Genomic DNA, 18,386 nt, shown 5'->3' with positions numbered 1-18,386 from the left:
CGATCTCTTGACCTCGTGATCCACCCGCCTCAGCCTCCCAAAGTGCTGGGATTACAGGCGTGAGCCACCATGCCCGGCCTTGTACATATATTTTTAGTGTGTAAATGAAACTACCGTAATCACTAAGTAAACTATCATGAAATTCTATCTCAACAAGTATATGTCTAAAATGTCATTTTATGGTTACAAAGTATTTTATGGTGACATTTACAATGTTATTTTATGGTCTTCCTACATAAATAGTGTACACAATTCTCTATTGTTAGTATTTGGGTTTTTTCTAATTTTTCTACCATATTCTTATTTTTGTACTCTAAGAAAGATAATATATTCTTTTAAATGCACCTTTGTAAATATTTTAAATTATTTCCTTAAGATAATGAAAATAAAATTGCTGAGTCGAAGGGTACAAAGAGACTTTTGAGGTTTACTTTTAAATTATCATAAGAAAGCCTTACTAATTTTTATTTTTATTATACTTTAGGTTTTGGGACACATGCATAGAACATGCAGGTTTGTTACATAGATATACACATGCCATGGTGGTTTGTTGCACCCATCAACCCGTCAGCTACATTAAGTATTTCTTCTAATGCTATCCCTCCCCTAGCTCTCCAGCTGTCAATAGGCTCTGGTGTGTGATGTTCCCTCTCTGTGTCCATGTATACTCATTGTTCAACTCCCACTTATAAGAGAGAACATGAGGTATTTGGTTTTCTGATCTTGTGTTAGTTTGCTGAGAATGATGGTTTCCAGCTTCATCCATGTCAGTGCAAAGGACATGAACTCCTCCTTTTTTATGGCTGCATCATATTCTGTGGCATATATGTGCCACATTTTCTTTATTCAGTCCACCACTGATGGGCACTTGGGTTGGTTCCAAGTCTTTGCTATTGTGAATATTGCTGCAATAAACATATGTGTTTTATAATTCTTTGGGTATATACCCAGTAATGAGATTGCTGGGTCTAATGGTATTTCTGGTTCTAGATCCTTGAGGAATTGCCACACTGTCTTCCACAATGGTTGAACTAATTTATATTCCCACCGACAGTGTAAAACCATTCCTATTTCTCCGCATCCTCTCCAGCATCTATTGTTTCTTGACTTTTTAATGACAGCCATTCTAACTGGTATGAGATGGTATCTCAATGTTGTTTTGATTTGCATTTCTCTAAAGACCAGGGATGATGAGCTTTTTTTTTCGTATGGTTGTTGGCCACATAAATGTAGTGTCTATTCATATCCTTCACCCACTTTTTGATGGGATTGTTTTTTTCTTGTAAATTTAAGTTCCTAGTAGATTTTGGAGATTAGCCGTTTGTCAGATGGACAGACTGTAAAAATTTTCTCCCTTTCTGTAGGTTGCCTGATCGCTTTGATGATAATTTTATTTTTTCTGTGGAGAAGCTCTTTAGTTTAGCTCCCATTTGTCAATTTTGGCTTTTGTTGCCATTGCTTTTTAGTCATGAAGTCTTTCCCCATCCCTATGTCCTGAATGGTATTGCCTAGGTTTTCTTCTAGGGTTTTTATAGTTTTCGGTCATACGTTTAAGTCTTTAATCCATCTTGAGTTAATTTTTGTATAACGTGTAAGGAAGGAAGGGATCCAGTTCCAGATTGCTGCATATGGCTAGTAATTTTTCCCAAAATCATTTATTAAATAGGGAATCCTTTCCCTATTGCTTTTTTTTGTCAGTTTGTCAAAGATCAGATGGTTGTAGATATGTGGTGTTATTTCTGAGGCCTCTGTTCTGTTCCACTGGTCTATATATCTGTTTTGGTACCAGTACCATGCTTTTTGGGTTACTGTAGCCTTGTTGTATAGTCTGAAGTCAGGTAGTGTGATGCCTCCAGCTTTGTTCTTTTTGCTTAGGATTGTCTTGGCTATAGAGGCTCTTTATTGACTTTTCAATGTTGTATTTTAAACTAACATTTATGACAGTTGTTTTCACTTATCTAAAAAAGTTATCTGCTACAATTGGATGCAGGCATATGCAATGTTTCTGTAGAGAGAAAATGCAGACTTAACTATTTGAGCTAAAAGTTGGCATATTTTATCTTAGAATTTAAGAATTTTCTAAAAACATAGTGGTCAAAAGATAGAATATGCCTCACCGCATAGTAGTAGAGTCTTTGTCATTAGAAGTGTTCAGTGGCTAGCAAATGCTGATTTGTTAAGAACATCACTTTTGCCAGAGTATGACTGGCTGACCTAAGATTTTGATTTTGTGTTGCATTAGCTTCAGTTTTATCATATTTGATTTATTTAACTTTATGCGTAACATGCATTTACAACTTTATCACAGTATTCTATGTGTATATAAATGTGGTATTTTCAACTGCAAAAACTTTGTATTTTACTCAATGATATCTAACTTCTCTGTTCTTTAATATGGGCAAGGTGTAAATGATAATAAACCTAAACTCCAAGACTTGTCCAAGTGCCACTGCACTCCATTTCTTGCCTTATTTCAAAGAGAGTATAAAGCAATAACCACAGGAACAGGACATCCAGCTTCTCCGGAAGTTATTTTCTAAACTGGGATAGGTGGAAACGGAGATTTGATGGGTCTTAAATTACTTTTATATCTTACTGATTTAAAAGTAAAACATAGTAATAAAATTGCTTCAAAACTATCCATGATATGCCTATGAAGTAGGCAGTGAAAGACATAAGAAGAGAACCCAAGATCAATGGGACAAAAAAGTAATTGAATGAGAGGGAAGGTGACCTTGACAGGGAAACAAAAATATTCATGTATATGACTAAAAACCATAAGATAATAGAAAACAAGTCTACATATTATTAATACTAAAATTTAAAAAATACATGTCATACTATATTTAACATGTAGATCTGATAACACTGTATTTCTCTAGAAGAAAAGTGTAAAATTTTAGAGAAGAGTAGAGCTGCAAGAATATTGAGGTTCATCAAAAATAGTTAAAATTTAAGTTCTTAGTATAATATAGAGTGTGCCTATTTATCTCATCAGAATGCTGAAATATAAGCTGTTTACAGACATGCAAGTGGTGCTAACTTATAATTTCAAGTATTAAAAAAATACGTACCTTTAGAAGAAATGATGCTCCATCCACTTCTGCTTTGCCCAAGAGCTGACAAGTCAGGTCAAAATACTGCATTGGCTGAACATCACACAATTTTAGTAATGTCCAAGATGGTGACATATGAGTAGATGCCCAAACACGTAAGGCTTCTACCATTTTGTGGTCCTCTGTAGTGAAGTTAAAATACTTGCTTGAAGTACGAGGTATGATAGGTGCTCCCAAAGTTCCCTCAAATGTCAAAGATGCAAAGCCAGGGCTGGTGATACCCTGAGTCTCCTTTTTATACACTTGAATCTAAGAAAGTAGGGCAAAGTAGAAAACAGATACAAATAAAATGGCTTACTGATGAAGAATCTGTGAACCAAAGAAATTGGAAAGATTATCAATTTTGTCAGCATAATTAAGAGAGGGCATTTTTAAAAAACTATTTTTCAGTTAATTAGCATATGAAATTCTAAACTCAACTGGTGCTATATCAAGATACAGAACTATCATGTAAACTGTGAACCTCTATGCAAAGTTCATTTATATTTTTTAAAGAGCTAGGTAGTAGTCTCCCTAATCCTATCAAGCTTGCATTTTTACATTTTATTTATTAGTTTTTTATTAAGGTGTAATTTTTACAAGGAAAAATGATCACAAATGAGAGTGACTTATGAATATTATAGAAAAGACCAGAACACTTGAAATATGAGAATATAAGGTGAATAAAATGCAGCTCAGGCGAAGGTTTAATCAGTGACTGAGAGCACTGAGACACCTATGAATAACTCTTCAACTTCTCAATGTCTACTTGGAATCAATATTTTTCTACTATGTACTTTCTACTTTCCATTTCATACTTACCACTTCCTATTTTACACATTCTACTTCACAAATATAACTTTTCAATGGTATAATTCTATTTAATTTTTATTTAATCCTTGCTCTTCAGATTAGGTAGTTTCTAATGATTTGTCATCAATTTAACATACAGTATATCTGATTTAGCCCATCCAGCAGATTTTACATTTCATTTGTTCTTTTCAGTGACTGAATTTCTGTTTTTTAATAGTTTCTACTTCTTTCCCTGCTGAAATTTCTTATCGTTTCATTCATTTAACATCTTCCTTTAATTCACTTAATGTATTTTTGCTTTAATTCCCTTATTTTTTTATTTCTATTTTTGAGAAGGGTCTTGTTCTGTCACTCATATTGGAATGCAGTGATGTAGTAACATTTTACTGCAGCCTCATCCTCCCAGGCTCAAGGGATCCTTCCACCTCCACTTAATTCTTTGAAAGTCTGTGTAATATCTGCTTTAAAGTTTTTGTTTAATAAAGACAACATCTGGGCTACCATGGAGTTGGTTTGAAATGCCTATGTTTTTTTCTTTTTTCTTGACTAGGTATAACACTTTCTTGTTTTCATGTCTAGTGTATCTTTTTTCTTTACTAGACATCATAGATGATATATTGTAAAGACTCTGAATTACATTGGCTTCTTCTGACAAACATTAATTTTTGTTCTTGTTGCCACTGAGTTGTTGTCTGGTCATCTTAAACTCATGAATGCTTGTTTTTATGCTTTGTTATCTGTGGAAATCCCAAAGTCTTTTACCTTGATGAGACTCACTCTGCAAACTCTCTGTGAAGTCTTCTCTGTAGAACTTGTTTTAGGCTTTGATAAAACATGTGTAGAAAAGGCCTTAACCTAAGATGTGGACCTTTGTGAGTTATTTTGGGGCTGAAACCTTTGCGCTGTCTCAGCTGAATGTTCAAGGTATTAAAGAGGTATTAACAAGGTTATTTGTCCCTGACTATCTTGGACTTCCGGCACCCCCATTTCTAGACCTGTAGTGTGTGTTTCATGTTCAACATGTTCAACCACACAGCAGCTTTTGTAATCCTTAAGTAGTTCTACCCTGCCGTGTGCAGCCTGGCTTTCAGTCAAGTACTCAAGACCAACCCAACCGTGGCGGGGTGGACTTTTAGATATCCCCTTCTGTATAGCTCTTTCCTCTCTGGTTTTGTGTTGCAAAAATTCCAACTTTCAGCTGCCTTGAACTCTGACTTTAGGTATAGCAGGACCACAGCTTGCACTTCAGCTTACTGTGCAGTGGTTGAGAATATGTCTGTAGGCAGGTATGTGGTCACGATGGGGCTCACTTCATAAGTTTCTCTTGGCTCTCTGATCATAACTACCCATTGTCCGATGCCTAAAAAACAGTTGTCTCATATGTTTTATGGGTCTTTATGGCAGTAGGGCTAGTCCAGTACCAGTTAATTTTTCATAAAGCAGAAGTTCACTCTGCAGATTCTAACTATACTTGCCTACAACTGATCAATTACCTAACTTCTCACTTTTAAACGGGTTCTACTTGATGTATATGCTGCTTCTCTTTTATACTGCAATGTCTGATTGATTTTTGGTTTTGTGATCATCATTGTTATCACCAATTCCAGGCTCACTAGTGTAGAGCATTTACCAAAGCTTGCCTCTGCTGATTATCATGGTAAACCAGGACAATCTTCCAGCTTAGGTGTGTTGGTAACTTATTTTCACAGATCATTTATGAGCAGGTCCTCTTCGCTTGAGATTAAAAATCAACCTGAATTAGTCTACTTCTATTTCCACCACCACCCTAGTCTGAGCCATCCTCATCTCATGTCTGTAAAACTGAAATAGCCTTCTAAAGCTTTTCCTTCATGCTTGTCCTTCAACAAACCATCTGTTATCCATGTGTTAGTAAGACTGATTTTTTTCAAAATGTTAACCAATCATTTCATGTTTACATTTAAAACCCTCTAAGGACTTCTCATTGTATTTAGAGTAAAATCTAAATAACTTACCCACCATAATTTCATCTTGTAACACCTCCCCTATAGCTGACTAAGATCCATGCTGGTTGTCTTTCTGTTTCTCCAATACCATGGTCATTCCTATCACAGGGCTTTGGCACCTATAGTGTCACGTGGTGGAAAACATTTTTCCTCAAATCTCAGTAGGACTTCTCATTATCATCAGTTGGGTCTCAACCCTTATATCTCCTCATTAGAAAGGTCTTTTCTGATTTTGCTTTATTTTCTTTACAGCAGCTACCACTACTTGAAATTACTTTGACTTATATGCTTACTTTTATATTGTCTGCTTCTCTGCATTAAAACAGAAGCCTGTACAAATAAATATACAATAAATATGCGCTGGAAAAAAGAAGGGTAGATCTTGACTCTTGCTTTATGGATATTTTTGTATGAACTATGATCATTGCAATAAGAAAAACAGAAAAAAATTCTGTCTAAAACAGATGTGTGTGCTTAGAATGACCTTGCTCAACTAAAGAACACAGGGCTATTCAAAGCTAGTGGAACTGTCAATATAAAGAATGTAGGGAAGCAAGACCTAAACATGAACAGTACATGAAAATTACAGAAAAATATAGTAACCTAGCTGGGCGTGGTGGCTCATGCCTGTAATCCCAGCACTTCGGGAGGCCGAGGTGAGTGAATCACAAGGTCAAGAGATGGAGACCATCCTGGACAAGGTAAAACCCCGTCTCTACTAAAAAAAACAAAAATTAGCTGGGCATGGTGGTGCATACCTGTAGTCCCAACAACTCGGAAGGAGGCTGAGGCAGGAGAATCTCTTAAACCAGGGAGCTGGAGGTTACAGTGAGCCGAGATGGCACTACTGCACTCCAGCCTGGTGAACAGAATGAGACTCTGTCTCAAGAAAAAAAAGGAAAAATATAGTAACCCTAAATCTATGAAGCAGCCTCAAAATACATAAAAAATTAAATAAAAAGGCCTAAACCCCATTAACATTGCCTTAAATTATGAAGCAAAATCAACAGAGCGATAGGAAACAGACAAATCTTCTATCATAGCAGTCTTTAAAACACAGTTTCAACAGCTGATAAGTAGACAAGAAATAAAATGAAAATCACCATATGTTAGAATACAAAGCATCCACAAATTTCAAAATGCTTAACATTTCAGAGTACATTTTCTGACCACAATATACAATAGTAAAAAAAAAAAAGCAACTATTAAATAATTTAAATACATATAAAAAACAAATAATAATCGTTTAAAATTGGATTAAATATAATTCAATATATATTATTTGGATTATTTGAACATAATTCAAATAGAACATAGATGTTCAATATAATTCTATATATTATATTCAATAATAATTCAATATATATTCAATAATAATTCAATATTTTTTGAATTTTCATATTGATTTCCTGTCTGACTTACGGATTATTTATAAATTATTTATAAACCCATAGTCAGAGAGGAAATCAATGATTAATATGTAAATTCAATTATACATTGAACTGAATGGTAATGAAGTTATGATGAAGTAAAACCTGCTGGATACAACTAAGACAGTGCTTTAAAAATGTTTAGTCATAAGTGAATATATTATAGAAGAGGTGGCTAAGAAATTATTACAGCTGTACAGTTATTTTATACAGAGACAATACTTCATCTTTACATTCATTTACATTTCTCTAAACTGTGAATGGAGCCATGTATGGTCTGTTAGTGTTTGTGTATAAGTTTTAACAAATTTTAACTTTTTATAATAGATTTGTATATATTTTATGATAGTAAATGACATACTAGCATGTACTTTATGCATTCATGACATATCTTTTAAAAAATTTTTTGGATATTTCTAGGCCAAGTAGTTCATCTGTAAGTTTTTTCAAATTGTTGAAAATCTCCAAAAAATTTCCAAAATACTTACTGAAAAAGTTCTGCATATAAGTGTACTCATGCAGTTCAAACCTGTGTTGATCAAGGGATAACTATATGCTGTTAGAGGTCATGAGACTCTTTACTCCTGGAGCGGGGGACACATTAATGATCTCCCTGGATGGGGAAATGAGAGAAGTTTCTGAAGTGTTGGCTATATGACTATGGTTATATTGTGAATGATGAAATGTTTATCTATTTGCTATTAAATAGTAACTTCCATAAACAATAACCAGAGTAACAACTAAATACATTTAAGAAGGGAGAGTGTACTATTTGAATACAGTATATAGGATACAACACTGTGAAAAGTGAGCAATTTGCTGATGTTTGGATAAGCATGTATTACATTGCTACAATGATAATATTTCTATTTCTTTTTATCTTCACACAAATATGCTCTATTATCCTCCTATTCTGAAGGAAGCAGTATTAATAGGTCATAAGAAGTACTTAAGAATAGAACACAGCTGAATACTGTCCTTGTTTATGAACGTCAGACTGACCATGAAAGGCAGAATTAAACTGAAGCATTAGAAGAAAAAGACAACCAAGATGATAAAGGGGTTAAATGGAAATCCATGTAACACAGGAAAAGATGAAGAAACAGAAATGTTTAAAATCTAAGGAACTGAAAATATACAAAGTATTTAAAAGCTGTCCAAAACATCAGGCAGTAATTTCCAAAGAAAAATTCAAAAACTGCATTGAACAAAAATGTTCAATTAAATGAAGATTACAGGAAGAAGGATAATTTTGAGAAAATAATAATGCTTTGCAATCTAAGTTTTAAAATTTTTATTTTTAAAAACTGTGCTACTTTATCCTATTAAAAGCTTTCTTACATTTATTTAACTACAAGCATAATTTTAAAAGTACCTGTTCATATCTTAACATATTTCTTAAAAATGAAGACCAACTTAATTTGATATTATACTTAATATCTCAATGTTTTCAATGTACTTGAATTAATACAAGGAACAGGAAAGAACAATATAACCTCCTAACTTTTGTAAACATTTTTTCTTGTTGCCCTAAAACTGTTTTTTAAAACTTTAAAAAACAAATGTTCTTTATAAAACTCTACAGATAAAACTTCTACAGCATTAGTCTATATTTAGAAACAGAAGACGAATGGAACTAGTCTTAATCATGGCATGTAATACATTTCTGGAGAACAAAGGCAAGTGGTTCGTTCAAATGAAGATGGTTCTTTCTGTAAATTATTTGAAGTCTGATACTATTTACATTACTGCTTATTTTCTGAAAAGCCTGCTGTCATGTTGTAACAAAGCAACCATATAATTAATGCTAACTAGTTTCTGTGAACAATACAGAGTTCTCTTCAAACAAATATAAGTTCTAGACAGTATGAATTATACCTTTAGCCTGTGAAAGCGAACAATATCTCCATTTTTATAAATTATTGGAAGGGCTTCATAGTTTCCACTAAAGAGCAGGCAAGTTAATTTTACATTTGTCTGGTCCACAATTGTTACAACTGTGCAATAATCTGGAAAACACAAAAATATTTTACCGGACTTTCAATATTTTAAAATAAGAATATGGTTACTTCAAAACACCAAACTATATTCTTTCTTTTATTAAGTCTTCTAAGAAGAGGATTAAAACAGAGACATTTTCTTGGCTTTCCATACACGATGCAAAATTATTTTGCAGAAATGTTCCAGAAAAATTAATTTTAGAAAGTTTAGTAAAACAAAAATAAAAATCTCATTCAGTGTAAATTGTCTGTAGAGAAAATAACCTTTCTTACTGCTTCAAAGTTTATAAATTAAGAAACATAAACATGGTCAAATAAAAAATGCAATTTATAAAATGAACACAAATTTAGAATGAAAACAAAGGCTAAGATATTTGCAGGAGATGTGAAGAACATCTATACTGCCTAAAGAACTTATAAAATTGTTATAAAAATTAGGATGATATAGTAAATGTGTCACACAAATGAATAAACAATTCATAGAAAACTATGTCATAATAAAAAACTCAAAAGAGAAAACGGTATTTGTTGCTAGTATTTTATAATTTAAACTGAGAAAAATTTAATATTTGGGTTGCTACAAAACGGTAACTTCAAACACTGGTAGTAATAAAAACTGTAATACATCCTGCCTTAAATTTTTTTTTTAATTAACACATAAAAGATTGTATGTATTTATCATGTGCTATAGATGGTTTTGAAGTACACATACATTGTGAAATCACCAAATCTAGCCAAAGAAAATACACACATTACCTCACATATTTTTGCAGTAAGAACACTTTACATGCATTTTCTTAGCATTTTTCAAGAATACATTTTTTCACTATAGTCTCTATATTGTACAATATAACCCATGAACTTATTCTTCCTAACTCAAATATTGCATCCTTTGACCACCATCTCCCCAAACCCTCCCCATAGCCACACAGACCCCTGACAATAACTGTGTACTCTACTTCTAGGAGATCAATTTTTCAAGGTTCTGTGCCTAGCTTATTTTACTTAACAATATCCTCCAGGTTCATCCATGTTGTTGTAAATGACAGAATTTCCTTCTTATGTCTAAGTAGTATTCCACTGCGTATACAGACCACATTTTCATTATTCATCCATTAACAGATGCTTAGGTTTATGCTATACTTGACTGTTGTGAATAAGCCTGCAATGAACATGGGATGTCTCTTCAACATACTATTTCCTTTTGATATACATAGTATATCCATGGTTTCAGTTACCCACAGTCAACCATGATCTATAAATATTTAATGGAAAATTCCAGAAATAATGTCAGTTATTCCTTCATGCAGGGAATCCATACTGTCCATGCTCCCTGACAGTTTGTCACTTAGAAGCTGTTTCGGCTATCATATCAACTGTTGAGATATCGGAGTGCTTATGATCATGTAACCCTTATTTACTTAATAATGGCCCCAAAGTACAAAAGTGATGTGATAAGTGCTTAATTAAACTTTATCTTAAGTATCTATCTTTAGGAAAAAACAGTGCATACAGAGTTGAGTACCATCCATGGTTTTGGGCAGCTGCTGGGGGTGTTGGAGCATATCCCCTTTGGACAAAAGAAAAGTACGTACCCAGTAGTGGGATTATGGGATCATATTGTAGATCTAATTTTTTGAAGAACCTTTATATTGTTTTCTAATACCTGTGCTAATTTACATTGCCACCTACAATGTGCAAAGGTTACTCTTTTTCACACCCTTGCAATAAGAGTCTTCTGTCTTTTGATAACAGCTATTCTAATAGGTGTGAAGTGATATCTTGTGGTTTAATTTGCATTTCTATAACGATTAGTGATGTTGAACATCTTTTCGCACACCTTTCTGCCATTTGTATATCATTTTTAAAGAAATGTCTATTCAGGTCCTTTGCCCATGTTTAATTTGGGTTGTTTTCTAGCCATCTAGTTGAGTTTCTCATATACTGTAGATATATTAACCCATTATCAAGTATATAGTTTGCAAAAATATTATCTCCCATTCTATAGATTGTCTCTTTATTGATGTTGGCTGTGCAGAAGCTTTTTAAGTTTGATATAATCCCATTTGTCTATTCTTGCTTTCATTGCCTGAGCTTTTGAGGTCCCCTCCAAAAAAATCTTTGCTTGAATTAATGTCATGGAGCTTTTCCCCTACGTTTTCTTCTAGTAGGTTCATAGTCTGGGGTCATACATTTAAGAATGTAATCCATTTTAAGTTACTTTTTGTACAAGGTATGAAATAAGATTCTAGTTTCATTCTTCTGCATGTGGATATCCAGTTTTTCCAACACCATTTACTGAGGTGACTGTTCTTTCCTCATTGTGTGTTCTTGGTACCTCTGTCAAAAATCAGTTGGCTCTAAATGAAGAGATTTATTTGGGGGCTCTCTATTTTGCTCCATTGACCTATGAATCTGTTTTTATGCCACTATCATAGTGTTTTGCTCACTATAGCTTTGTATAGTTATGTCCTCACTTAACACTGGTCCCTGGAAACTGTGACTTCAAGCAAAACGACACATCATGGAATCATTTCTACCATAGGTCGACTGATAAAAATAAGCAGTTGAGTTCCTATGTCATATTTCTGGTCAAAAATCATCACCAAACTTCTACATGAACACCTAATATCAAACATTAAATTCTAATACCAAAAAATAAATGTGAGCCATATGTACATTTAAGAAAGACTGCTTTCAAAAAGCAAGATAATTATTTACCCTATTTTGGTAAGTCAGTGAGTGATGACAGTCCTAAGTGGTGGTGGGTTAAAACAAGGAGTACATGCTCGCAAAATGAAAATTTTAAAAACTACCTTCTACCACCATGCAATTCAAAAACAATAACAAATATGGCAGCCTCAGTGTGCACTTCTGTACTGTACTGCTTCATTTGTTGTCACAAATTTTATAATTATTTTTTGAATGTTGATTTTACTATAATTTGTATTCATTCATTCATTCACTCAATCATTCATGCATTTTCCAACCTGCTTATTCCAGTTCAGGCTCATGAGTGGCTGAAGCCTATCTGGGCAGATTGGGGTGCTAGAGGTGAGCCAACCCTGAACAGGGCTCCGTTCCATTGCAAGGAGCACTCTCACACACCCACATTCCTTCATACTGGAACAATGCAGACACACTAATTAATCCAATGTATACATTTTTAGGATATGAGAGGAAATGAGATAACCCATGCAGACTTGGTAAGAATGTATAAACTCCACACAGACAGTGGCCCTTGGTAGGAATCAATTTTTTTTGCTTATCAACATTACAACAAGGTGACGTTGAACAAAATGATGTTATTCAAAGACCTGCTACAGTACATTTTTATGTTAAATAGTGTGATACCTACCGTTTTATTCTTTTTGCTCAAAATTGCTTTTTACTATTTGGAGTCTTCTGTGACTTCTTACAGATTTTAGAATTGTTTTTTCAATTTCTATACAGAACGTCATTGGTATTCTGACAGGGATTACAATGAATCTATAGATCACTCTCGGAAGCATGGACATTTCAGCAACATGGTTTAATATTGTTGAAATGTCCATACTATCCAGAGTGAATTCAATCCATGAACATGAGGTATCTCTCCATTCATTGGCACCTTCAATTTCTTTCATCAGTATTTTACAGATTTCATTGTAGAGATCTTTTACCTTCTTGGTTAAATGTATTACTAACCACAAACCAAAGAAGGCAAAGAACACAAAGAAATTTGGAGAATGACGACTATGTATTATTTTGATGATGATTTCACAAATATATATATATATATATATATATATATATATATGTACACACACACACACACACACACACACACACGTCAAAACACACGTAACTGTACCTTTAAAGATGTGCCCTTTAGTGTATATACCAATTACCCCTCAATAAAGCTGAAACAAATGTATTCCTAAGTATTTCATTTTCTGTAGCCATTGGTAAATGAAATTGCTTTCCTGAGTTCTTCCTTGGCTACATTATTATTAGTGTATAGAAATGCTTCTGACTTTTATACATTGATTTTGTATCCTGCAACTTCACTGAATCAGTTTATTAATTCTAAATTTTTTTTGGTGGTCTTTAAGGTTGTCTATATATAAGATCATACTGTCTGCAAAGGGGGACAATTTAACTTCTTCTTTTTCAATTTGAATGCCTTTTATCTTCTTCTCTTGCCTAATTGCTCTGGCTAGGACTTCTACTAGTACTACATTGAAAAGAAGTGGCAAGAGTGGGCATCTTGTTACAGATCTCAGAGGAAAAGCTTTCAACTTTCTCTGCATTTATTAAAATGATCATATAATTTTTATGCTCCATTTTTATCATAAACATTTGATTTGTGTATGTGGAACTATGCTTACATATCTGGAATAAATCCTACTTGGTCATGGTGAATAGATTCTTTAATTTGCTGTTGAATTTGGTTTGCTAGTATTTTGTTGAGGATTTCTGCATCTATATTGGCCTGTGGTTTTTTTGCTTATTAGTTTTTATTGTCTTTGTCTGTCTTCAGTATCAGGGTGCTGCTGGCATCCTAAAATTAGTTTGTAAATATTCCCTTCTCTTCAATTTTTGAAACAGGTTGAAAATAATTGGTATTGGTTCTCCATTAAATGTTTGATAGATTTGAGGCTGCCTATATACATGATTCAGAAAATGCATTGACTTTCTGTCCTTCCTAGTTCCCTAGTAATTAAAGTATAGAGATTGAAAGGGAAAAAACCCCAAAACAGTGAAGGAAAGGAGAGTGGGAGAAAATATCAACATATTTCAGGATAATGGAAAGTAAGTGGTTAAGGGATAAACAGAGGAGGCCAAAATCCAGAAGATGCTACAAAGAGAAGATGGGAGTTTAAGGATGAAAGTAAAAACTAGGGCTGAAATCAGGGGATCAATTATAAGTTTACACGCAGAACAACTGTTTCAATGACTACCCATCCTTATTCTCCACTTCCCTAAAAATGGCTTCAGGTAGCATCTTTGTATTAACGACCTTTCCATTTTGAAAAATTCTAGGAACACAGGCCCTTTTCCAAGGAAGCTGCACTGATTAATTGGGAAGAACTAAGACTTCTCATGTTGGTGTTAAAAACTAGAAAAAATTCCTCCTCACCATCACATTAGGGAACCTATAGCCTGGTTGGCAGTTCTCACTCCACCCACCCTAGACTTAAATTTTCAATCAATATGCCCTAACAAGTACTATTAGTCACTATCAAGTTTCCCACTAAAGGGCGGGTGGGGGGGGTGGGGGCATATTGGAGAAATGAACTATTTACATACAAAGCAAAAGAGAAAGTTATATAAAACCTAAAATAAACTATACCTACATTCTTAAATGTAAAAAGACAGCAGAAAATTACCAGACATAAAAATAAAAATGGAAGACACTGTAATCCCAGCACTTTGAGAGGCTGAGGTGTGTGGATCATTTGAGGTCAGGTGTTCAAGACCAGCCTGGCCAATAAGGTGAAATCCTGTCTCTACTGAAAATAACAAAAATTAGCTGGGCTGTAGTGGCACTTGTCTGTAATCCCAGCTACTTGGGAGGCCAAAGTAGAGGAATGCATGAGCCTGGGAAGTAGAGGTTGCGGTGAGCTGAGATCACACCACTGTACTTCAGTCTGGATGACAGATTGAGACCGTGTCTCAAAAAAAAAAAAAAAAAAAAAATGGGGTTATGAAGGAAAAGGAGAAGAGAAGGGAGTGAGGGGGAAGAAAAAAAGGAGAGAGAGAGTAAAGGGGGGAAAGAAGGGAGGAAAGGGAGAGAGGAATGGAAAGGAAAAGGGAGATGAGAAAGAAAGGAGGGTAGAAAAGAAATCTGAATTTGTGAGAAGGGTGAAATAAAACAGAAAAGCACAAATGAGAAAAACTTTAATAAGCACTTTCAGAAAGAGTAAAAAGACATTGTATGCTCATCCCTTGAGGACCCACTGGATCCAATTTTAGTTTTTAAGTTTCCTTTGTCGATATTTCTTATAATTAGTAAGGACTGATATTTCATGACATTTTTTTCTGTTGGTAGTCTTCCAATGGCCAATGATAAATTTTATTTATTTTTCAAAGTAGATACACTCTTACTTGCAATTACCACATGGCTCTACTGTACTCTTTTATACAGCTGAGACACATTATAAGATCTTTTTCCTATATCTTGAAATATAATTGACATTCATTATCTGAGTAATTATTTCATCATTATGCATTAATTATTTCTATGTATGCTTAAAAAGCCAATTAATTTTTAAAATGTGAAATGAGGCAATTGTTTAGAAGGATGGTACAATAATGAAATAAATAATCATTATTATATCATTCTTCAGTTTTTGTACTGCAAGATATAAAAAATCTGAAGACACCATCTTTCGAGTTTCTTCTTTAGCTCTATTTAAACATAGTTAAAAATTCAGAATTTTAAAATTCGTGCCCACAGTCAGTGAGAAGAAAACTGATGGAGGAAGTCATTTAACCATTATTAGATGAATCAGAAGCTAAATGCAAAAACAGCAACACTTTAGATAATGATGATAAAATTGATCACATAAGTGAAATCTCAGACTATTTAATCTCCAGATGATATCCTATATAAAGCTTCTCAAGCGCAAGAATTGATGCATGAAAATGTATTTCTAAAAATAGGGAGAAAATACAAGATATTTCTAAAAACAGAGAGGGAATATGGTATTCTTATTCAGTAAGTCATTCAACAGAAATGACTTCACCATACGATATTCTGGGACACGACTGAGGACCATTCCATTTTGCTAAAAGGACTTGTGATGGCATTCTTTCATCTTACATGATATTTGCACACCAAAATTTACATAAAATCCCATGTAAGTGGATATGCTGAAGGCAAATTTATACATAAAGGTAATGGAAGGAAGAGGTGATATCAAAATTAAAGATAAATCTTTAATCATTTGAATTGATGTTTACAAGGCTAAAACAGAAACTGTTTTATAATTATGGAGCAAAAACAGCTGCTCTCTCCAAAAAATGATTGAGTCAGCAAAGTTTTCACAAGTATTTTGATGATGCCAGTGCAAGAAGAAAAACCAAAAGCAATAAGCTGGAACCATTTGTTTGCATATCTTCAAAACCAGAAAAATATGGGATTATGAAATAAAAATGACTTTGCCATTGTTTATATTTTTTAAAAATTTTAATGACTTTATTACTTCTTTATTTTCACTGCTGTATAATATTTGAAAAATGACTTAAAAATTCAAAAACTTTAAAAGGTATTGGACCCATATAGTAAAAGATAGTGATTGTTTTTCCTATTATGCTTAGGAAAAAATATGGACAAGTTGCCAAAAAACTGATGATATCTTTAAGAACTTAAAGCAAAAGGGGAAAAATAAATGACAAAAGAGCAAAAAATAGAGAAAAAAAATAAGTGAGAGAGAAAACTCAAATAATTGGGCTTTCTCAACTCTGGTTTCTGAAAAAGAGATCCTCTTCAAAGACATCTGGATATGGTGCAGCCTGCTTCCCCAGGATGAGGTTATAGCCTCACTTTTGCAATCTGGTTCAAAACTCAGAGGACCTGAACATATGTGCCATTACTTAAGTATATGGACTGTTTCTTTAATTTTTTCTGAAACATATATATTAAAATAAATTCACATGGCAAGAATGGGATATCTTTCTCAACTCTAGCACTTATATACTTTTCTGGAACATTCCACAGCAAATACAGTAAAAAATTCAGGAGCAAAAGAAAAGCCATACAAAAATATTCTGCTCACTGTTCTACTCTATGTAGACTTTGTTTCTGTTAAGTTCCGTACCCCAGGCAAAAAAGTCAGAATGGAAGAACAGCTGACAATCTTATTCCATAAAATCAACCTTAGCAGTACAATATTTGACCAAGAGAAGCCCCAAAAGTAAATTGTTCAAGAACAGAGGAAGAAAATTTACTAGAAATGAATGACACAGTCTTTCAATTAAAAGGTCCCACAGAAGGCAAACAGGATAAATGTTCACATCAAGTCACCTAATTGTGAAATTAAGGCACACCAAATATTTTTTGAAATTCTAAAATCTTCTGTAGAGAATAAAACAAATCACCAATATATGACTCAGAAGCAGATTAACATCAGACTTTTCTATCAACATAACTAGGTTTACTAAAAAGACAACAAATTAATGGTTTCAAAAGTCTGAGGAATAATTTTGATCCTTCAATTTTATTAAATCTGACAAAACTATCAATCAAGCATAAAGATAGATTAAGAACATTTTCAGATTTTGGTCAATCAGATATTTTACCTCCACAGTATCTTTCTTAGGTAATTCTCCAGCAAAACAATAGGAAAAATCATAAAATGGAAAAATGCAGAGTACAGACAATAGTAATGGATCTCCCAGGTTGACAGAGAGCAGGTTTAGCAAACAACTACTCTAGACTATAGTAGAAGAAAGGAAAGTTCCATTAAAAAAAAAAAAAAGAGTAACCACTTAGTATAATGTTCTCCAGATTCCTTCATGTTGTTGCAAGTGACAGAATTTCCTTCTTTTTTTCCATGATTTCATTTATACATGGAATCTAAAAAGTCAAACTTATAAAAGTAGAAAGTGATTATCAAAGCCTGTGTGGTGGGGGTGGTAACAAATGCTGGCCGGGTGTGGTGGCTCATGCCTGTAATCCCAGCACTTTAGGTGGCTGAGGTGGGCAGATCATGAGATCAGGAGTTTGAGACCAGCCTGGCCAACATGGCAAAACCCCATCTCTACAAAAAATGATTAAAAAAATTAACCAGGTGTAGTGGCACATGCCTGTAAACCTAGCTATTCAGGAGGCTAAGGCATGAGAATCAATTGAACCCAGGAGGTGGAGATTATAGTAAACTGAGATCGTGCCACTGCACTCCAGCCTAGGTGACAACAACTCTGTCTCAAAACAAAAAGGGGGGAGATGCTAACCAAAGGATATACAAACTTTCAGTTCAACAGGAGGAATAAATTTTCAAGATCTACTGCACAGTATGGTGACCATAGTTAATAATAATGTATTGTATATTTCAAAATTGCTAATAAATTTTAAAT

At 33.7% G+C, this 18,386-nt stretch overlaps 1 protein-coding gene across 8 annotated transcripts in view; it reads right to left on the bottom strand.

Annotated features, from left to right (window-relative positions):
- POT1 (protection of telomeres 1) overlaps window positions 1-18,386 on the bottom strand; it is a 102,131-nt gene that overhangs the window by 30,091 nt on the left and 53,654 nt on the right. For 7 of the 8 annotated variants that reach the window (XM_032276091.1, XM_032276098.1, XM_032276092.1 and 4 more), the window contains 2 exons: window positions 9,202-9,332; window positions 3,075-3,365 (listed from right to left, as the gene is read on the bottom strand). In XM_032276091.1, coding sequence (XP_032131982.1) covers window positions 3,075-3,365; window positions 9,202-9,332 — 422 coding nt within the window. Of the gene's footprint in view, window positions 1-3,074; window positions 3,366-5,538; window positions 6,509-9,201; window positions 9,333-18,386 lie in introns of those variants that run through there. The other variant, XM_032276099.1, reaches the window with a different exon arrangement.

Source organism: Sapajus apella, unplaced genomic scaffold, assembly GCF_009761245.1.
Source record: "Sapajus apella isolate SASKATOON/1434 unplaced genomic scaffold, GSC_monkey_1.0 scaffold7, whole genome shotgun sequence".
In the NCBI taxonomy this organism is placed as follows: Eukaryota; Metazoa; Chordata; class Mammalia; order Primates; family Cebidae; genus Sapajus; species Sapajus apella.
This window is presented reverse-complemented; position numbering and strand designations above follow the sequence as displayed.